A 24,123-nucleotide genomic window follows, 5' to 3' on the forward strand; every position below is an offset into this window, starting at 1 on the left:
AAGCCAAGGCGCCCGGTAAAATGTATTAGGGACTCGTCTACGCAGATGTTTTGCTCAGGGGTATACAAATCTGCAAATTTCTGGTTGAAGTGGTCTATGAGGGGCAGAAATTTGTGGAGCCGGTCAAAAGCTGGGTGGCCTCTGGGACGGAGGTGGTGTTGTCGCTAAAGTGCAGGAAACGCAGGATGGCCTCAAATCGTGCCCTGGACATGGCAGCAGAGAACATGGGCATGCGATGAATTGGGTTCGTGGACCAATATGACCGCAATTCATGCTTTTTGGTTAGACCCATGTTGAGGAGAAGGGCCAGAAAAGTTTTAATTTTGGAAACTTGGACTGGTTTCTACCGGAAAGGCTGGGCATAATAGCTTCCCGGGTTGGAGGTTATAAATTGTGTGGTATACCGGTTTGTTTCTGCCACGACTATGTCCAAGAGCTCCGCAGTCAAGAACAGCTCAAAAAATCCCAGGGCCGAACCGATCTGAGCTGTCTCAACCCGAACTCCAGACTGGGCGGTGAAAGGGGGAACTAATGGTGTGGTTGAAGTTGGGGACTGCCAATCAGGATTTGACAGCACTTCAGGGATTCTAGAGGGTCTACGGGCCTGTCTGTGCGGTGGCTGCGATGGGGTAACTATTGCACGTGCCACCGTACCAGCTTGAACTGCCCTTCTGGTGCTCGCCACTTTACCATGTTGTACAGCAGTGCTGGTACTAGGTTCAGGGAGGGCTGCGCTGCTGGTGTATGCCTTACCACGCATTCCGACAGCGCCAGCCCCACTCTGCTGCCCTTGAAGCGGATCCTGCGCAACCTGTGGTCTAGCGTCACGGGGCCGGGGAACGCCTGGTGCTATCAGGGACCTCAACCTCCTCGTCCGAACTTTGGGTCAGACTGCCACTGCTTTCTACAGGTTTATATTCTGACCCGCTAGATTCATCAGATGAGGGTTCCCATTCCTCATCCGACTGGGTCAGAAGCCTAAGAAACAAGGAGTAAACCCAGGGTGTCCCTAAGAAAAAGGGGAGAGGCAAGAACACAGTGTTCATCCAGCATACCCCCGATAGGGACACTCAAAAAATGAAACTCGGCAACAAAGCTCCTGAGCTATAGGCAGAAACAGAGGAAAACGGAGCTCATGATACCAAAAAAGTAATATATAATTTATTGAAACATGATAAAATAACATAGGTAAAAGACATAAATGAATGATGCCATAGACAAGATTGGAAGCGGAGGACAGAAAAAAGAAGAGACGCCACCCTGGGGGCAAAAACACACGGATCCAAAGTACATGGTACAAAAAAATATATAAATAAGGTACATGAACATCAAATAAGGAGTCAATGCTCAAGGTCATGTACGGTATGCAGATGATATACAGTACCTGGTGAGCCACCTGTCTAGCGCTAAAACACCTCTGTATGTATCATGGAATCTAGTCATTGGTGTGCAGGCAGCCAGTGCAATTAAGCGTTGTGCTGCAGACCAATGAAACAAAGAAAGGGGATAACGGTAATAGCAATGACCAGAGGGAAACAGCAGGAGACAGGAACTCACCAAAGATAGGAGCCGTGTGCCAGAGCGACCAGGGTGGCGCTACCCCATCTGCATACCGTACATGACCTTGAGCATTGACTCCTTATTTGATGTTCATGTACCTTATTTATATATTTTTTTGTACCATGTACTTTGGATCCGTGTGTTTTTGCCCCCAGGGTGGCGTCTCTTCTTTTTTCTGTCCTCCGCTTCCAATCTTGTCTATGGCATCATTCATTTATGTCTTTTACCTATGTTATTGGGTCAGAAGCCTGTAGGCCTCTTCAGAAGAATACCCCTTGTTTGACATTTGGGCAACTGAATTTAGGGGTATTCCCTGAGACTACCCAAGAAAAAAAGCAAGCCTGTCTTACAAATGGGAGGCTAGCGAAGTACCGGAGGCCGCTGCGGTTGATAAAAAATATCAAAACTGATTTTTTTTTATCGCCACAGCGCTTGTAAAGTGATTGTGCAGTGATCAAAAAACATATATTTTTTGTCACTTCGGCGGGGCGGGCGTGGGTGAACGCATGTGTGGGCGACCGATCAGGCCTGATCGGGCAAACACTGCGTTTTGGGTGGAGGGCGAGCTAAGGTGACACTAATACTATTATAGATCTGACTGTGATCAGTTTTGATCACTTAGGCCTCTTTCACACGGGCGTCAGTTTTTTTGCCCGGATAAGAGCCGGGTGAGTTGCGGGAAAATGCGCGATTTTTCCGCGCGAGTGCAAAACATTGTCATGAGCTGCACTCGCGTGAGAAAAATCGCGCATGTTTGGTACCCAAACCCGAACTTCTTCATAGAAGTTCGGGCTTGGGATTGATGTTCTGAAGATTGTATTATTTTCCCTTATAACATGGTTATAAGGGAAAATAATAGCATTCTGAATACAGAATGCATAGTAAAACAGCGCTAGAGGGGTTAAAAAAAAAATACAATTTTTACTCACCTTAGTCCACTTGATCGCGAAGCCCGGCATCGCCTTGTGTCTCCTCTGCTGCTGAACAGGACCTGGGGTGAGCTGCTGCATTAAATAGAGGTTAAGGACCTGTGATGACGTCACTCCAGTCATCACATGGTACCTCACATGATCTTTTACCATGGTGATTCACCATGGTAAAAGACCATGTGATGACCGGAGTGACGTCATCACAGGTCCTTAACCTCTATTTAATGCAGCAGCTCACCCCAGGTCCTGTTCAGTAGCAGAGGAGACACAAGGAGATGCCGGGCTTCGCGATCAAGTGGACTAAGGTGAGTTAAATTATTAATATTTTTTTTTTAACCCCTCTAGCACTGTTTTACTATGCATTCTGTATTCAGAATGCTATTATTTTCCCTTATAACCATGTTATAAGGGAAAATAATAATGATCGGGTCTCCATCCCGATCGTCTCCTAGCAACCGTACGTGCAAATCGCACCGCATCCGTACTTGCTTGCGGATGCCCTCCGATTTTCACGCACCCCATTCACTTCTATGGGGCCTGCGTCACGTCAAAATCGGACAATATAGAGCATGCTGCGATTTCCACTGAACGCACAAGTGATGCGTTAAAAACAACGCTCATGTGCACAGCCCCATAGAAATGAATGGGTCAGGATTTAGTGCGGGTGCCATACGTTCGCCGCACGGATCGCACCCGCACGGAAAACTCGCCCGTGTGAAAGAGGCCTTACAGATACTATAAAAGCACAAATGCTGTTTAGCGATACGCTAATCAGCGAATCAGTGATTGCGGTGCGGTGGGCTGGGCGCTAACCGATCTCTAAACTACCTAACCAAGGGGCTTAAACTATCCTAAAACCTAACAGTCAATGCCAGTGAAAAAAAAAAGTGACAGTTTACACTGATCACCTTTTTCCTTTCACTAGGTGATTGACAGGGGCGATCAAGGGTTAATTGGGGTGCAGGGTGGTGATCTGGGGCTAAGTGTGTGGTGTTTGGTGCTACTCACTGTGATTCCTGCTCCTCTGCTGAGACCAACTGACCAAAAGGACCAGCAGAGGAGCAGGGAAGCCATTTAACACATTATATTTTTTTAAATCATCAGCTTGCCAGCCACGATCATTGGCTGGCAAGCTGATGACCCGACCCCCCTCTAACTATTGTCGGCCCGCGATGTGCATGTGCAGGCCGGCTAATCGTGTCATCTTGCGTCTCGCGAGATGACGCATTACTGCGTGACTCTGCCTGGGAGAGCCGCCTCCGGACCGCAATCCTGCTTTAGGCGGTCTGGAGGCGGTTAAGTAACTTAAGCAGGGAGGAATCATGAATTCAGATGGAAAAAAATTACGAATATTTCTAAAAAACTAATATATAGCACTAAATTATATAGTGCTATATATTCATTTTTGACCCACGCCTGTATTGATCGTGTAATATTCGCATATTACGCTATCGTTACCTTGCTGATTTTTCGAGTAAAATTAATGTAAAATATAACGAATATTCAAATTCGTGAATATTCGACAAATATTCTACAAAATATTAGCGAAATATCGCAAATTCGAATATGACCCCTGCCGCTCATTACTAATTACAGTTGACATATCTAGGATCACCAACAACCTAACAAAAAATATTGGCCACGTTTATGTGTATAAAAAGGGTTGTTAAAAAAATCCTGTCATTTTTTAAAATAAAATGCAACCATAAGTGATGCAAAAGCCTCTTGTATAAACAGGTATTGAATGAGCTTTTATGGAAAAGCAAATAACCACAAAGCCAGGATAAATATGATACACATATTTCAGTGGTGCCCTGTGCCATGCACTTTTATGCTGGAGTCCAACTTTCCCTGGTTTGCAAAATTAATTTGTAGAACTAATTGAACAAATATTGCACGGTCAGAAATCATTCTTTATAAATCTTTTCTTATTATATAAAAATAAACAAATCTATTAGATATGTCTCTCTAGTAATAATTATTGTTGCTATTACTGTAGCGTGTAATGGGCATTGCTAGGGAGGCAGTATGCATATTGTACACTAAACATCAGATATAGACAGGATAAGAAAAGTGGAAAAATATTGACAGTGTATACACTTTATTGATGTTTGTCTGGGTAGAGTTGTAAATGTTTGGTGCAATATATGTATTCAAAACCATGAACCAGATGCTGGTAAATGTTGAAGCATCAATGAACAGCCTAATTAGATGCAGAGGGGTGATTAGATGAACAAGTGATCATCTTCTCACTCCTCTCCTGGAAAAAATACTCTACCCTATGTGAAAGCAAGTATACCCTCTGATTGATGGACAGATTGATATCATGCACAGAAGTCTAACTAACCCTCTCCCTGGGGTCATGTACATTTTTACAATTAGAGGATCTAGTTCTCTCTTCTCCCTGCAGGCTGTCAGCCTCGAGGCTTGCTGAGATCATAGCTGACTGAAGGGGGGTTGCTTTTAAGGAGTTGCACAGTGATATAATATTGATGACCTATCTTCAGAATACTGTAGGTCACCATTATCAGATCAGTGAGGGTCTGACAACCAGCACCCCTGCTGAGCAGTTGTTTAAAAGGGTTGTGGCACTCGTGAGTTCTCTGTCTTTTAAGCCTCATTCACATGTCAGTGTTTTCGTCTGTGATTTCCATCAGTGATTGTGAGCCAAAACCAGGATGGGAGCCTCCACAGACATATGTTATGAGGAAAAGATCTGCACCTGTTCTGTGTTTAGAGCTGCACCTGGTTCTGGCTCAAAATCACTACTGGAAATCACTGACCAAAACACTGACATGTGAATGAGGCATTTCTTATGCAACCGAGCTGCAGTACCCATATACATTTTACTGCTAATTGCCAGGCTTCATCTCTACTTGCCATGTGCAGAGCAGCAATTAGTGATAATCCATGTACAGTACTACGACTCACCCATGAACTTGTAATAGCAACCTATTTTCACGGAAGATAGTATATCTTCTGTATTTTGTTTAAAGAATAACAAAACTTTTGTATACATTTTTATTAACCTGTCCCTAATGCCCTAATAACAGTTTTTGGAATATTGTTTATTAATGCATTTAGTATTTTTATTACACTTTTCCCTCCCTAAAGGACACATTACACTGTGCGCTTAAAATGTACTTCTCTGTACACCACTGACTGCTCAGCAGTGTAAGAAGATGATATTTTTATCAACAGAGCTGCAGCGCAATAAGTACGGGCAGGAGTGCATATTGCTGCTCCTGCCCCTGCCCCCCAGAGGTTTACTAAATGCTGGTCATATCAAATTTTTAATAAACTATATTACAAAAACTGTTATTAGGGCAATAGGGACAGGTTAACAAAAATGTATGCAAAAGTTCAGTTACTCTTTAATAAAAGATTGCAAGTTGCAGTATTTAAAGAGCAAGAAAAGTCAATACCCTCCAGGCCAATATATTATCTAAAATAAAAGTTAGATTCGACTGATTTGCCGAATTCCACAAAAATATTTGCTTCGTGACAAATCACTTAGTCACGAAGCGCATTTTTTTGTAAGTAGTGGGTGCAATGACAGGGAGCTGCGATAGTGCCGCCCCCGTCATTGTACCCCTCAAGGCCGCGTTCATACAAGATCGCGGCATTTGAGTGTAAAATTAACAATTAAAAAAAAAATGGATCAAACTAATCGCATCCATTTGATTGCAACGGGCCAGCCGCCTCCATCTTGCTTGAAGATATCAGCCCAAATCCGATGCGGCACAAGATTACGTCATCACGCCGGCCGGCATGATTATGTGATCTCGCGCAGCACGGTATTTTGGCCGAGATCTTCAAGCAAGATGGAGGCTGGCTGCCCGTCATGAGCAAATGGAGGAGGTAAGTTTGAATCTTTTTTGTTTTTTATACTATTTCAAGTTAAATCCATTCGCTGACACAAAGCACAAGAAAATTTGGCTTCTAGACGAATCAAATTTATCCTGAAATTCGTATCGAATTCAACTTTGTGGGATTCGATTTGCTCATCTCTAGTGAAGATCTACGTATATAGCCTGTACCTGGATGTTTTTGTCTTTTCTTGCCCTTTAATTTTGATTGTTTTTGGCTTTATAAGGTACATAGAGCAAAATTATATCACTCGGCACATAGGGCTACCCAATTTAATTAGTCATTAATATTTTAATTTAATAAAATGTTCATATATTTGTATTAGGATAAAAATGGCATGGTCATCATATTTTATTGGTTCTGCGCAACAGATTTTGCTTGTTAAATTCCACAAATGCTGATGGTCATGTAATATTCCTTTTCGTCCAATCAGCCACGGAATGCCATAAAAGCTGCCATGCATGGCTAATATGGTTGCCTATTTTGCCTATGACTACAACCCTGCTGTTATAGTCACTTGTAACAGAAACTTTCAAAAGCAGCTGAAATTTGCATAAGTTCATGTATCTGCTGGTCCTAAACAGTTTCTTGAAGCATCAGACTGCAGAATCTGTAACAGTTGCTAAAGATGTAACAGTAGTAGATTAGTCCCTGGACTTTCCAAATGTAAATTCCTTATATTATATATTTAAGAAAATACACTGCCTGTCCCAAAAAAAAGTCGCCACAAAAAAAAGGTTACACACTCTAATATTTCATTGGACCGCCTTTAGCTTTGATTACGGCACGCATTCGCTGTGGCATTGTTTCGACAAGCTTCTGCAATGTCAGAATATTTATTTCAATCCAGTGCTGCATTAATTTTTCACCAAGATCTTGCATTGATGATGGTAGAGTCTGCTGCGCAAAGCCTTCTCCAGCACATCCCAAAGATTCTCTATGGGGTTAAGGTCTGGACTCTGTGGTGGCCAATCCATGTCTCATGCTCTCTGAACCACTCTTTCACAAATTGACCCCAATGAATCCTGGCATTGTCATCTTTGAATATGCCCGTGCCATCAGGGAAGAAAAAATCAATTGATGGAATAACCTGGTCATTCAGTATTTCAGGTAGTCAGCTGACCTTATTCTTGGAGCACTTACTCTTGCTGAACCTAGACCTGACCAACTGCATCAACCCCAGATCATAGCACTGCCCCCACAGGATTGTACAATAGGCACTAGGCATGATGATGGGTGCATCACTTAATCTGCCTATCTTCTTACCCTGATGTGCCCATCACTCTGGAACAGGGTAAATCTTGAGTCATCAGATCACAAGACCTTCTTCAATTGCTCCAGAGTCCAATCTTTATGCTCCCTAGCAAATTGAAGCCTTTTTTTCTGGTTTGTCTCACTGATTAGTGGTTTTCTTACGACTACACAGCTGTTCAGTCCTAATCACTTGAGTTCCCTTCGCATTGTGCATGTGGAAATGCTCTTACTTTCACTATTAAACATAGCCTTGAGTTCTACTGTTGTTTTTTAAATGTTTAAGTGATCGCCGATCACGATCATTCAGGATTTTTTTTCCCGCCACATTTCTTCTTCGAATACGATGGGTCCCCACTATCCTTCCAATTTTTTTTTTTTTTATAACATTTTATTGTTAATATTATCAAAGCATGTTGTTCCAATAATTTCTCAACCATCTTTCTTGTACAAATGCAATCATAGATGTGCAAAATCCAGATACATTTCCACTGTTATACAAGTGTGGCATATATGCAAGAGTAAAATGCATGCTTCTAGCATTTATTATCTCATCCACCCTCAACTTTTCTCTGGTTGTGTCTCATTGCACCTTCCCTTCTACTGTTCGTGTCATTACTCAATCACTTTCAAATTCCCCAATGTCCCTCTTAGATCCTTATTTAGGTACCACTCTGTATGTCTAAAATTCTTTATAATCTTCTGGATATCCTCTTCTGACAGATTTTTACTAATAAATTGTTTCCACTTGTTTAAGAAGTGTGTCGACGTGCTATTTTTGTGCGATTCTGCCTCTAGTTGGTCCATCAACAAGAAATGTTTCATCTGACCTACAAATTCAGTCATAGACGGAGTTTCTTGTTCTAGCCACTTATTGAGCAAGCACCTCAGCGCTACCAACAGCGTCCCGTCTACCAGTCTTGGTACTCTTAAATGCTCTTCGTACACACGAAAGAGCACCACTTGTGGTTCACAAACTAGATCAATATTCCATGTTCGTTTAATCCACGTGAGCACCTCCTTCCAATATGTTTGTGTCTTTTGACATTTCCACACACAATGATCTAAAGTAGCCTTTGGCTCTTTACACTTAGGGCACATCACCAATCTATTAGGGTAGGCACTATTCTGAGGTATATTAAAGGCGTATATGGCCCTATGGAGTAGCTTAAACTGGGTTTCCCTCCACCTTTCACACGACACCGCCTTGCGCGCTCTCAAACATCCATCTACCATCTTGTCCTTCCATTCCGATGTACCTAGGAGTGGCTCCCATTGCTGGAACAACTTGACCTCCGTTCTCTTGTCTTCCCTTTCTCTAATCTCCCTATACACCTCAGCTAGGGACATTTTGCGTTCCTTGTTCTTCAATAAGTTGTCAAACTGGTTCAAGGCCCCCTCATTTTTCAAATCTTTCAGCCTATTTTTTGCAAAAATGCATTACCTGCCAATAGGGGAGGACCTGGCCTCCAGGGAGAGCATATTTTTCTTGCATCTCGCCGAAGGTCAAATATCTAGTCTCTTTGTCATGTATTATCTGTCGCATGGCTGTTATCCCCTTGTGCCTCCATATTTTAAACAATTTATTGGATCGCCCTGGTTCAAACTCAGGGTGTCCAAGTAACAACATATGCTTAGACGCTAAAAAGGACAGCCCGTAAATCTTTCTCATCTCTTTCCAGGTTACTACTGTGTCCCTGATCACCACTGAGTTTTTCAAATCTGGATGTAATAATGCCAATCTGGAGTGTAATTCACAGTCTCCAGCTAACTTCTTTTCCAAGACCACATTCGAGTAATGTGCCGTTTGATTGATCCAGTCCCTGCAGTGACGAAATATCTCCGCGAGATTATACCGCCTTATGTCTGGGAATTGTACTCCTCCCGCCTTCTGTGCCCGCCATAACGTTTTCATACCAATACGTGCCCTTTTCCCCGACCATACAAAATCTACGAATGCCCTGTTAAGTGCCATTATATCTTTATGACGCAAAAGAATCGGTATTGTTTGCATCGGGTACAGCAGTTTTGGAAAACGTATCATCTTTATTAGGTGGCATTTCCCCAACAATGATAGGGGTAAACTTTTCCATCTACCTAATTCTTGCTGGATTTTACGGATTAATGGTGTGTAGTTAAGAGCATATAGGGAGTGGGGGGACCTGCCTATTTTTATTCCAAGGTATGTAATATATTCCCTTGCCACTTTGACTGGGACCTGGTGTAAGTCATCTGACTTCCTCTCTACTTGTCCCTTTAGGTATAATAGTTCACAATTAGCAATATTAACTTTAAAACCCGAATATCCCCCAAACTCATCTAGTGCTTTAAAGATTTTTACTAAATCTCTTTGAGGATTAGCTAGGTACATTATTATATCATCCGCGAATAGGGACGTAAAGACTACTTTTGTTCCTACTGTGATCCCTTCAAAGACCTCTTTCGATTCTAGATATCTCGCCAATGGCTCCAGTGTGATATTAAACAATAACGGCGATAGGGGGCATCCCTGTCTTGTACCGTTTAATAACTGAAAGGGTCTAGACAAAAATCCTGGCAACGCTATCCGCGCCTTAGGGTCAGTATATAGTGCCCTCAGGAATACTCTAAACACTCCCATGATCCCCATTTTATCCAGCACTGCCGTCAGCCAACCCCACCTTACATTATCGAACGCCTTTTCGGCATCAATGGTTAGCAATGCTGGATCCCTCAAGTCAGGCGTCTGGCGATAAGAATAATCTAATATCGTCAGTACCTTTCGTATATTAAATACGGCCGACCTGCCCTTGACAAATCCAACCTGCGAGAAACCAATCAAGCTTGGTAAAATATTGGCTAGTCTGTCTGCCATAATTTTTGACAGGATTTTTTGATCCACGTTTATGAGAGAAATAGGCCGATGAGATGCCGGCAGTGCTGGATCCCGCCCTTGCTTTGGTAACAGTCGAATATACGCCGTATTGGCCGATAAAGTCGCCTGTTCCCCTTTCAGTATACCATTATATTGTTTCATCAACAATTGAGCAACATCATTCCCTAACACTTTATAGAATTCTCCAATGTACCAGTCAGGCCCCGGCGCCTTCCCTGAACTTATAGACTGTATTGTTCGTAATACCTCTTCCTGTGAGATTTCCCTGTTTAAGTCCTCAAGTTGTTCAACCGATACTCGTGGGAGGGGAACCTTATCTAATAGGGTATTTGTCAATGGCTGTGACAAATCATCTCTGGAGTACAAGTTTTGGTAGTATGTTCTAAAAATTTCTAGGACTGATTCCGGGGACGACTGTAGGTGACCCGCCCTATCTTTCAAAGAAGGAATGCACAGTTGTTCCCTAGGTCCCCTTGACAGCCTTGCCAAGATTCTCCCGGCTTTATTTCTGTATTTAAAATATATGGATTCCTTCTTAGTACTATTCATCACTTCCCACCTAGTACACCACAGATCATAATCCTTTTTTGCTAATTGCCAGGCCTGCCTGCGTTCTGCCGTGCCATCAGCCAAAATGGATGTGTACGCATTACGCAGTATGTCCGTGGACTCATCCACCTTTTGCTTTGCTTTCCTTTTCATAGCACATACATGCATTAAGAAAAAAATATTTCGTGCACTAGAGTAGTGCACCAATTGATACCTTCTGGCACAAAGACACGACCTCAGTAGATAGGCAAAAGGGTCTTTTATTGATAAATGACAACGCGTTTCGGAGTCAATATACTCCTTTTTCAAGTCTAAGAAATCACAAATTTAGAAGGGTTTTTTTTTGGGTACAGAAGAGACATAAAATGTATATACACAGTCATTAGAAATAAAATAAATATAATAAAAATAAGATTAAAACGAATTGGAAGTAGTTATAAGTGTAAACATAAAAAATCCGTATACATGTACAAGTCAAAAAAAGGACAAAAGGCAAGGAACTAAAATACGTGGTAGGGAAAAGTTAAAAATGTCCACACCTTAAAAGGTATATCACAACTTTAGAGATGTATCATAAGAGGTATGTGTATATGTGGGGATATATGGAAAAACACACATACACGCCTGAGGTCTATTGACGTTTATATACGTATACGAGGCCGCATGTGTGGACACGCATAAAACTGGAACTGCTGTTGGTAGTATAAAATAAGCTAGAATGCCGTAAATATGGTGATATATACCACACACAATTATTGATAATCATCATGACACACACAATCCCACAAGTATGGTGACATATACTGCCACCAGTGGTCATCATAATAATGATGTTCGTACTAATAGTAATAGTAGTGTCGCCATATACTTACATACACATACACCTTCACACATATACAGAAGATTAACCCACTCTTAGTCATCATAAAATTGATATTGGCACCAGTAGTAATAGTGTCGCCATATACTTACATACGCATACACCTTCACATGTATGCACACATATACAAACATATACAGTTTTTTTGTTGTTGATACTTTGTGGGTGCGCTTGATTTTGTTTTTCCTCCTCGTCGTCCTCTTCTGAGGAGGAAAAAGGACGACGAGGAGGAAAAACAAAATCAAGCGCACCCACAAAGTATCAACAACAAAAAAACTGTGACCAACAACAATATAAGTCCCAAGAGAAACAGGAAGAAACACTAGTCCGTATCTTCAATTTATCTTCACATCCACTGAATGAAGCTGAATCGAGCCTGCTACAGAAAGGCTTATCCTTCTGCCCCACGGGCAAATTCAACGAATTTGAACTATTCGTGGATCTAAATACCTTCATCCGCAAACTAACGCTGCAACGGAATTTCGAGATTCAAGCATCAAAACCTAAAATTGTACCGCAAATAACGTCAGAAAATACCACAATAGACCCAGATATAACATCAAAAGTTGTCAATACAGGGCTAAAACCCAAATCAACATTTAACCCTATTTACCACAGGGGAAATCATATAGAAACCTTCTCTGCCCTTGTGACCAAAGAGCTTAGGACCATCAACAAAGGTATAAACATTCCTGATAACCTCAACAAGAGGGAGAAGATTGCCCTAACAGATCTCACGAACAACGAGTCTATTGTGATCAGAAGCGCAGACAAAGGAGGGGGGATCGTGATTCAGGATAGAAGCGACTATTTGGATGAAGCATTCAAAATCCTAGGAGACGAAGACTACTATCAGGTCCTGGTGGTAAACCCGCTAAAAGAGGACACTAAACTACTAATCCATCTATTGGAAACTGCTGAGAAACAACGAGTCATATCAAAAAAGGAAAAGGAATATATCCTAGTGGACCATCCGAACGTGGCCCTCTTCTATCACCTACCAAAGGTGCACAAATCTATTAATAACCCGCCGGGGAGACCCATTATCTCTGGCATCTCCTCCTTAACCTGCAATTTGTCACATTACATTGACATCCTGTTACAAAAATACGTAATAAAATTACCTTCGCATCTGAAGGATTCAGCAAGTCTTATCTCCCTCCTTAAAGATATCGAATGGAAAGAGTCCTACATGTGGATAACACTCGATGTCTCAGCATTATATTCCAATATTCCACATACAGCAGGAATAAGTGCAATACAGCTTTTCCTTCAACAAGATGAAACTTTACCAGACTTACAGAGCCAATTTATTCTGGATGCAATAGATTTCACTCTGAACCACAACATCTTCTCCTTTGAGAATAAAATATTCAAGCAAATAAAAGGGACCGCGATGGGCACGCGTTTCGCGCCAAGTTACGCAAATTTGTATATGGGTCTATTTGAGACCCAATACATCTATAATAAACACCCTTGGCGCAAGCAACTGATCTTCTACAGGAGGTACATTGACGATCTGTTACTAATTTGGGACGGAACTATGGAAGACGCTGCCAGCTTCACGTCTCACTTAAACAATAATACATTTAATCTCACCTTTACCGCGAACTACTCAAAGGTGGCCATTGAATACCTGGATTTGGTCATATCCTCAAAAGGAAACACTATTGAGACCAAAACATTTTTTAAAAAGGTTGACGGAAACAGTTATTTCGATTACCAAAGTTCCCATCACAAAAAATGGAAAAATAATATTCCATTTAGCCAGTTTAAGCGCATACGCAGAAACTGCACCAAAGATGAAGATTTTAGAAACCAAAGTCAAGTCATCAAAAGACGATTCCAAAAGAAAGGGTACCCTAGGGAAATTATAGATGCAGCATACCAGCGAGCTAAGGAGCATACCCAAACAGAGTGCCTCAGATCATGTACAACGATACCAGGTAACCCAAAGACCACGGAAAATTTCAAATCCACTTTCATCACGACATACAATACCAATCACAATATTTTGCGGAATACCCTTAATAAACACTGGCATATTTTACAGGCGGGTCCCTTTTTAAAAAAACATATCCAACAAAAACCCCAATTAACATTCAGGAGGGCTCAAACGCTCAAAAATATTATCGCTCCAAGCCGACTACGGGATTGCAAAACAAATACAATAAACCCTATCACTTTCTTTCCCCAACTACTCGGAAGCTATAAATGTGGACACTGCCGTTGCAAATGTTGCCTGAACATTTCCTCCCAGATCTCAAAATTCTCAAGCAACTCCACAGGAGAGCAATTTTAGATAAAAACTTTTTTAAATTGCTCCTCAAGCTATGTAATTTATCTATTAGAGTGCACATGCGGACTACAATACATAGGCCGCACCACCCAAACACTGAGGGAAAGGATCAATAAACACCGCTGGAACATAACAAATGGCTTCACCAAACATGGTGTATCCAGGCATTTCCTCCAGGTCCATAAAAAAGACCCAACAAACCTGACCATAACTCCAATCGAACAAATTCCGATTACCCAAATCGAACCGGTTTCAGAAATTGAGACGGAAAGAAATGTTTTGGATTTTCAAAATGCAAACCATAGAACCCTATGGCCTTAACGAATCTCTGGAGAGCAACTGCTTCTGACCAGTCCCCTTCCAACCACTGGTCCTGGGCCATGTCCCTTTTCTTTTTTCTCTCCAGTCCACTCCCACATCAGCCACCACTCTATAGCAACTCACACTATCCATGGCCCCTGCCATCACCACACAATATGTCTCCCCGACCTACTGCCACTTGCCATCCACTCACCTTGCCTACCTCTCTCGTCTTTTTACCCTCTACTTAAGATCTTCCCCCTCCTCACTCCCCCCCCCATCATTACACAGCCTATCCGCCACCATATCTTCCCTCCGCCACTTCTATTGGCCCAACCACCCTCTCACCTCCCCTATCCCACTGGCTCATCCTCATACCAGTCTCCTCACGCTGTTCCCCTCTCCCCCTCTAATTCCTCCCTCCTTCCACCTTTCACCAGGCCAACATCAACGCTCCCCTATGTCATTTGTGCTCACACCATCAGCAATTGGGCGTATAAGTTCATCTAACCATCAATCTCCCCCACCATTCAGTCCATATTGCCCATTTTTGTAGCAATAAAATCCAACCATGTCTCCAGTCACACTCAATCCCACATCACCCCCCCCTAACATTTCTCAGTACAGCTATCACTATTTATGGCATCCCCCTTGCGAGCGATCACTGTTCAGTGAAACAGCTTCCAACACAGCGCCCGGCGCATGCGCTGTCCACGGTGAACAGCTCCGGTCCGGCAGGACCGAGTAGCTGTCAATCCCACACTCCGCCCCTCTCCCTCCTGCTCTTCTGAGCGCGCCCTCTAGCAGGCGTGCAAGGCCGCACTTCAAACACCAGCACGGACCCGATTGGTAAGACCGGCAGCTATGGCTCTCCTTAAACTTTGATCTCTTCACACCCACTTTGCTATTCTGGCCCCATGTCACAATATTAACCCCTTTATGCCCATCCTATAGTGGTCCATACCAAGCATTTTATGTTTCCCATCCACTCAATTTATCATGTAATTATGTAATTGGTAATTGATATATTTACTTTCCTTGAACTTGAGAGATTATGGGACCAGCCGTCAAAATAAAAAATGGGATGAATCCTCACTCATTTTATTGCCTCTATCATGCCACTATCAACTTCCATTATCCATCATATATAGTCTCAATGTGCATTTTTCATTTCATCATGTGCGGTGTATTTATGAGCGCTTCTGTATGCAAGTGTGTATGTACTTTTATATACATACATTGGTTCAAACCCCATACATAGCAATTATGCATTTTTACATAACTAGAATCAAGAATAGGCAGTCCAGAACCGCTTAGGTTTGTATATGTGTGCATACATGTGAAGGTGTATGCGTATGTAAGTATATGGCGACACTATTACTACTGGTGCCAATATCAATTTTATGATGACTAAGAGTGGGTTAATCTCCTGTATATGTGTGAAGGTGTATGTGTATGTAAGTATATGGCGACACTACTATTACTATTAGTACGAACATCATTATTATGATGACCACTGGTGGCAGTATATGTCACCATACTTGTGGGATTGTGTGTGTCATGATGATTATCAATAATTGTGTGTGGTATATATCACCATATTTACGGCATTCTAGCTTATTTTATACTACCAACAGCAGTTCCAGTTTTATGCGCGTCCACACATGCGGCCTCGTATACGTATATAAACGTCAATAGACCTCAGGCGTGTATGTGTGTTTTTCCATATATCCCCACATATACACATACCTCTTATGATACATCTCTAAAGTTGTGATATACCTTTTAAGGTGTGGACATTTTTAACTTTTCCCTACCATGTATTTTAGTTCCTTGCCTTTTGTCCTTTTTTTGACTTGTACATGTATACGGATTTTTTATGTTTACACTTATAACTACTTCCAATTCGTTTTAATCTTATTTTTATTATATTTATTTTATTTCTAATGACTGTGTATATACATTTTATGTCTCTTCTGTACCCAAAAAAAACCCCTTCTAAATTTGTGATTTCTTAGACTTGAAAAAGGAGTATATTGACTCCGAAACGCGTTGTCATTTATCAATAAAAGACCCTTTTGCCTATCTACTGAGGTCGTATCTTTGCGCCAGAAGGTATCAATTGGTGCACTACTCTAGTGCACGAAATATTTTTTTCTTAATGCATTACACATCATTCCTCTGGAGACTTGGCTACTCCACCTACGAGGACTGAGAAGATACCGGCTGCACCGACCCCCTGTCCTCACGAGTGTTGTGCCTACGTATGCACAACACCACAAGGTGAGCACTACTTCTGATATCTTGACTTCGTATATTTATTACTGAACCTATTAGCCTATGAGCGCCTTCCTATCTTTTTTCGCCACAATAGCACATACATGTGATATTATTCTCCCCCTTAACACCGCTTTAGCGGCATCCCACAACAAAGACGGGTTTTCTAAGTGTCCCTCATTGTCATGCATATATTCCATGAACCAGGCTTTAACAAGCTCTTGGAAGTTTTTGTCACTAGCTAGGTATGCTGGGAAACGCCATATGTAGTCTGTACCTCTCTGAACCTTATCATATAATTCCACCTGGACCGGGCTATGATCCGAAATTACCATGTCCAGTATAGTGGTGGATCGGGTTTGGGGAACCAAATCTGAAGAGACCAGAATATAGTCTATTCTAGACCACGAATCATGTGGCGTAGAATAGAACGTATATTCCCTCCCCTCTGGATTATTTCTCCTCCACACATCTACTAAACCATTGTCTTTTATGAATCTATCTAAGGTCTTATCACGTGAGCTCTGAGATATTTTTTCCCCATAAGAAGCTTTCCTATCTTCTCTATAGTCAACCACTGCGTTCATATCTCCTCCCACCATCATGCTTCCTGTAGGTTCTCCACCTACCAACCGACTTAGGGAGTTGAAAAAAGATCCATTCTCTCCGTTTGGACCATAGATATTATATATGCATATCTGCTTGCCCTGACACGTTATGGTCACTTTTTGCCACCTCCCTCCAGTATCCGCAGTGTGATCTATCACCTGATTTTTAAAATTCTTATGAAACAGGATCAGGGTCCCCGCTTTCTATCCCTGCGCAGGTGACCCCAGAACCATTCCCACCCACATCTTTTTCATGCGTGTAAAATCTTCTTCCAATAGATGCGTCTCCTGGAGTAAAACTATATCTGGTTTACATCTCTTCAGATGATGGAGGATCATGTTCCGTTTTGAGGGCGATCGTAACCCTTTAACATTCCAAGAAACAACACGCATTAGGGAACCAGCACATGAAAAAGATGTCGGTGGAAAGCATGAGAACACAGCCAGAGAATAAACTGACCCACCCCACTGAACATAAAACTATAAAAACCGTACATTTTATACTTAACTATCCCTCCACTGCCTATTATAGACCTCGCTAGTGATGTATGGAACTCCACTTTTTTCCGACATGGTCGGTATATTGTTACATAGCTATATACGACAAATACAAATACACCACTAGTGCACATTTTTGCACAGCGTATCAACTTATCTGAGCCCTGAGTAGTGTTAACCTACCAGGCGCCCTATTGCTTCCTCTGCTCTCTAGAAAAAAAGAAAAACAAGAACATCTTATAACATCAGAACAGTCACCAATCTTCTAGGTTCCACCGGTATGGACGTCACGTGGTCGCCTGGTGGTCACTGCATATGAAACACCGTCCTCAGTGTCATAAACTCCTCTGCTCCCTTTCTTATCCAGGCGTATGTTGCGACCTAATGGCCTTTGATCTGGTAAGTCCAGGTCTAGTTGTCGCCGTGCTTCCTCCGATGAAGTAAAAGTAGACACTGAACCATCCGCATGAAAGACTTTCAAAACTGCCGGATATAGTAACGCAAATCGAATACGTTTTTCAAATAACTCTGAGCAAACTTTAGAGAACTCTCGCCTCTTCTTCTGCACCTCTGCTGAATAGTCCCCAAAAATTAGTACTTTCTGGTTTCTGATTTCCAGCGCCACTTTTTGGTGCTTGTACATGCGCAAGATCGCCGTCTCGTCTGTAAAGTCTAAATATTTGACTATGACTGGTCGCGGCCTACTCATGAGCGCAGACGGTGCCTTCTGATTGCACTCCACACCACCACACAGGTCTGGGCCTATGCGATATGCTCTCCCTACCTTGCATGTGCCCTCCAGCCCCAAAGCTTTAGGGATTTCATGTTCACAAATACGCACCAGATCTTGAGCCGGGATTGACTCCTGCAGGCCCAGAATGCGCAGGTTATTCCTGCGTGACCGGTTATCCAGATCATCTACTTTTACTTTAAGGGCTTTGGTGTCACTCAAGGTTTTCTCCAGTAGCGCCTGTAGGTCAGAGCATGATTCCTCCAGCGCATGTATTCTGGCCTCTGCGCTGTCGAGCCTGTTGCCATGTTCGGCTGTGGTCGCCTGCAGGGATTGAAGCGTCTGCCCGACCGTGCTTGCCAATGATTCCTGAAAGTCTGGTAATATTCGGTTCGCAACCTCGATTGCTAACCTGACATAATCCACCTGCGGGTCTCCTCCCTGAGTCTCAGGCTCTCCATGTATGAGACGATCGCACTGCTCACTCAGCTGCTCGGGCGGGAAAGATTCGTCCTCCTCTGCTCTGCCTCATGTTCCCGCGCTGCGGGCTTTCCCAGCTTCTTGTCTTATTCCTCGTCCCCATGTTCGTAATGTAGCGGTCCATATGCCCTCGCCGCACCAGCAGGCACGATGGTCCCGGAGTTTATCTGGTTTGTATGGGGGATTTAGCTCGTGTTTTTCACCGACTGGCACGGAGCCGAGATTAGCTGCGTCCCTCCATGTCGGCGCCGGAACCGGAAGTCCTCATCCTTCCAATTTTTTATAATGTGTTGGACAGTTCTAAACCCAATTTTAGTAGTTTCTGCAATCTCCTTAGATGTTTTCTCTGCTTGATGCATGCCAATGATTTTACCCTTCTCAAACAGACTAAGATCTTTTCCACAACCACGAGATGTGTCTTTTGACATTGGTTGTTTAAGAAATGAGAAGCAACTCATTGCACCAGTTGGGGTTAAATAATTTATTGCCAGCTAGAAGATAATCGCCCATGCAGTAATTATCCAATAGGAGGCTCATAACTATTTGCTTAGTTAAATCCAGGTGGCGACTTTTTTTTTGGACAGGCAGTGTATAATACTACTATAGTACACACAGTATAGTAATACAATAGTAACCATTTTATATTACATGATACTTAAAAGACGATTTGAAATCCTACCTGCCAGTTCTCTTTGCTCTGGTACAACTAGTCCAGATGCAAGAATCATAGGAACACTGCCAAAATATCCATTTGTAATGCCCATAAGCAGGGAAAAGATGCATGGCCAGGCAGGATGGCTAAAGGTAGGTTTTCCACTTGGGTACACACACATTATAAACAGTGGAATAAACACAACACGCATGCTAGAACATATGAGCAGGTTGACACCACGCCATTCGTATGGTACTGCTGCCAATATCTGGGGAAAAAAATAAAAAACATTAGTTTGTACTATAATAACACTATTATTGGCTACCTGCACATTACTTATCAAAACTGTTTTAACCTTACTTATGAGACAATATGAGTAGAAAGGAAGCATGGACTAAATCTCTACATAAAATGATATTGACCAGTAATAAATAAGACTGCCAATGTGTCAGAAAATAGTGAACTATAGGCCTAGTTCACATGTCAGTGTCTGGTCACTGATATGCATTAGTAAATGTGATTGAAAATCAGTTGCAAGTCAAAAACACAGTATCGCAAATCCTTGCATTATACCTTATCTCTGTGTAGGCACCACTGCTGGTTTTGGCTAATAATTACTGATGCAAATCACAGACAAAAGCACTGATGTGTGAACTAGACCTTAGCTTTGTTTTTCATTTAACATATCTTCCTCATAGAATATTCAACAGTCACCATCTCATTGGCATTACTATTTGCAATTATGAAAAAGCAATCTAAAGTAACTATTTTGAACTTTTTGACTGCAAACTAGGGCCATCATCAAAAATTTCAATGTCCCATTAAAGGGCCCTGTGTCTCAGCTGAGCTCTTTGCCCTTAGACCGCTGTCTGCTTTTCTTATGTCTCCTCCAGGTGCCTTCACATACAGCAGATTTCTTTACATAAAATGTCTACTACTGAAAATCAATTATATTCACCTGATAGGGCTTGCAGAAATCCATGTGTTTGCTGCCTAATCAACCATTTAAATGAATGAAACAGATTTTCAGTTGCAGATATTTTCTATAACAAAATCTGCCATGTGTGGAAGCACTCCTCAAGAGCTAAGGATGGTACACTGTCTATATTGTAATCTTCAGCAGTTGTAATTTTTTAGCCAATTTGAAAAAATGTTTTTAATTGTTGGGCTAGTCTGCATATAACCCTCTGCAGAGTCTGCAGCTGAAGAGTTGGTCTCAAAGTAATGAACTATCTCTGACAGCTTTAGGCCTCTTTCACACGGGCGTGAGTTTTTTTGCCCGGATAAGAGCCGGGTGCGTTGCGGGAAAATGCGCGATTTTTTCTGCGCAAGTGCAAAACATTGTCATGCATTGCACTTGTGTGAGAAAAATCGCGCATGTTTGGTACCCAAACCCGAACTTCTTCATAGAAGTTCGGGCTTGGGATTGATGTTCTGAAGATTGTATTATTTTCCCTTATAACATGGTTATAAGGGAAAATATTAGCATTCTGAATACAGAATGCATAGTAAACCAGCGCTAGAGGGGTTAAAAAAAATAAAAAATAATTTAACTCACCTTAGTCCACTTGCTCGCGAAGCCGGCATCTCCTTGTGTCTCCGCTGCTGATGAACAGGACCTGGGGTGAGCTGCTCCATTAAATACAGGTTAAGGACCTTCGATGACGTCACTCCGGTCATCACATGGTACGTCACATGATCTTTTACCATGGTGATTCACCATGGTAAAAGACCATGTGATGACCGGAGTGACGTCATCGAAGGTCCTTAAGCTCTATTTAATGGAGCAGCTCACCCCAGGTCCTGTTCATCAGCAGCAGAGACACAAGGAGATGCCAGCTTCGCGAGCAAGTGGACTAAGGTGAGTTAATTATTTTTTTATTTTTTTTAACCCCTCTAGCGCTGGTTTACTATGCATTCTGTATTCAGAATGCTATTATTTTCCCTTATAACCATGTTAGAAGGGAAAATAATAATGATCGGGTCTCCATCCCGATGGTCTCCTAGCAACCATGCGTGCAAATCGCACGGCATCCGTACTTGCTTGCGGATGCCATCTGATTTTCACACACCCCATTTATTTCTATGGGGCCTGCGTCACGTCAAAATCGGAAAATATAGAGCATGCTGCGATTTCAACTGAACGCACAAGTGATGCGTTAAAAACATCGCTCATGTGCACAGCCCCATAGAAATGAATGGGTCAGGATTTAGTGCGGGTGCCATACGTTCGCCGCACGGATCGCACCCGCACGGAAAACTCGCCCGTGTGAAAGGGGCCTAAGGCCACATGCATCTTTCCCGTGCTGCGGACCGCAAAGCACTTCATAATGCTTCCGTGGGCTTCAGATCTGTGCCTCTGTTCCACACTGCACCATATCGCCTGGTTTGCTCACCGATTCAAGCTGGTTGCAGGCCGCAATATGGGCATGGACCTGCTACAGTCGTGTGCATGAGGTATCAATATCAGATTGGCCTTGGATGGTGTCAGCAACCTACACCCCGCCAATCAGCTGTTTGAAAAGAATGCAGCACTTGTACAAACGCTGTCTTTTCTTCACCGTTTACCTGCTCGCCTTTGCAACTGCAGTGGCGAGCAGGTGTAATTACAACTCCACCATCCCCGTTCACTTCAATGTGATGGCTCCCTTCTATTCACTTGAAGAGGATGAAGGTAACCCTTTGCCAATCTTAGGAGGCCCAATTCTGATGCTATTGTTTTTTTTTTTGCCGAAGCAACTTTGTTGGCAGAGGTGCAGTGACTACTCATCTGCTATGGAGCCCCATACTTAGCAGACTTCTGTGAACTGTTCTGGTTCATTTTGGCAGTGAGCTACTCCAATGTAGCATGTTGGTCTACTCTGGCACACATTCGTACCCAAAGTTCACTTCTCATATAATAGGTATGTGGTGCTACACAGTTTCCATGTTGTTTATTTGCAATGATGCCATTTACCCACTCACAATAAACTTTCACCACAGCAGCACAGAAATGATTCACAAAGTGCACAGTTTCAGAAATACTGCCACTCTTGGCCCGAAAGCCAATAATCATCCCTTTGTACACCCCTGATAAATCAATCCTTTTAACCATGACAGCAACAAGAGATATGTATCCAGAAAGCCTATAGCAGACTTTATGCACCCACCAAACCAGCTCACAATACTTGACTTCCTTCATGAGCAGTGCGCTGCCACCATCGAAAGTAGGAAGAGGTCATAATAATGTAACTCAACTATGTATTTTTATTAGGTAAATAAGAGAAAAGAGGGGAAAGGGGACCCAGGATGATAGGAAAAACTTCTTACAATAGAATATAAAAGCAGGGGTGTGCATACATAGAAGTCACTGGGCCCCATAGCAAATATTTAAATTGAGGGCAAGTGAAGAGAAAGCAGTCTCAGTGGAGAGCTCATTTTCCATGCTTTTGGGGGTTGAAGGACATGTCATGATGCAGTTCTTTTACCAAATATACAGGACCCTAATTACCTAATAAATACATTTTTAATTACTTTTTCATATTTATGGCAAGTCTTCTTAAGTGCCAGTAGTATTACTTTTGATTAACTCTCTGTACAGCTGGTACTGGCTATCAGCATAAGGCCCTATGCAGAAGACTGTATCAGTTTTGTGGTCAACGAATTGCAGAAACCCCAAAACAGGGATAACGGCGGTGTGCATCCCGCATTTCCCCATTCCAAACGGCCCACCCTTTGTTAAAAATGAATAAGACATTCTATCTTTTTTGTGGAATGGTGGAATTGACGGTGTACTGTCTGTATTTTTTGCGGCTCCATTGAAATGAATACATCTGCATCCTATCCACATGGCAGTTTTTTTGACAGTGAAAAAACGTTGAAAACTCGGAAAATGCACCGTTGTTCATCAGCGGTCGTGATCCGTGTTTCCTGTCCGTCCAAAAAATAGGACCTGTCCTATTTTTTTGACGGACAACGGTTCACGGACCCATTCAAGTCAATGGGTTCGTGAAAGAACACGGATGCACACAAGATTGGCATCAGCGTCCGTGATCCATGGCCGTAGGTTACTTTCATACAGACGGATCCGTCTGAGTCTGCAGCTGAAGAGTTGGTCTCAAAGTAATGAACTATCTCTGACAGCTTTAGGCCTCTTTCACACGGGCGTGAGTTTTTTTGCCCGGATAAGAGCCGGGTGCGTTGCGGGAAAATGCGCGATTTTTTCTGCGCAAGTGCAAAACATTGTCATGCGTTGCACTTGTGTGAGAAAAATCGCGCATGTTTGGTACCCAAACCCGAACTTCTTCATAGAAGTTCGGGCTTGGGATTGATGTTCTGAAGATTGTATTATTTTCCCTTATAACATGGTTATAAGGGAAAATATTA

The 24,123-nt window shown here is 42.4% G+C and overlaps 1 protein-coding gene across 1 annotated transcript in view; it reads right to left on the minus strand.

Annotated features, from left to right (window-relative positions):
- The window catches only part of SLC29A4 (solute carrier family 29 member 4), an 889,038-nt gene that overhangs the window by 9,945 nt on the left and 854,970 nt on the right, over positions 1-24,123 (minus strand). The window contains exon 16 of the mRNA XM_044304489.1: positions 19,786-20,026. Within this exon, the coding sequence (XP_044160424.1) occupies positions 19,786-20,026 (241 nt within the window). The remainder of the gene's footprint in view (positions 1-19,785; positions 20,027-24,123) is intronic.

This window comes from Bufo gargarizans, chromosome 8, assembly GCF_014858855.1.
Source record: "Bufo gargarizans isolate SCDJY-AF-19 chromosome 8, ASM1485885v1, whole genome shotgun sequence".
In the NCBI taxonomy this organism is placed as follows: Eukaryota; Metazoa; Chordata; class Amphibia; order Anura; family Bufonidae; genus Bufo; species Bufo gargarizans.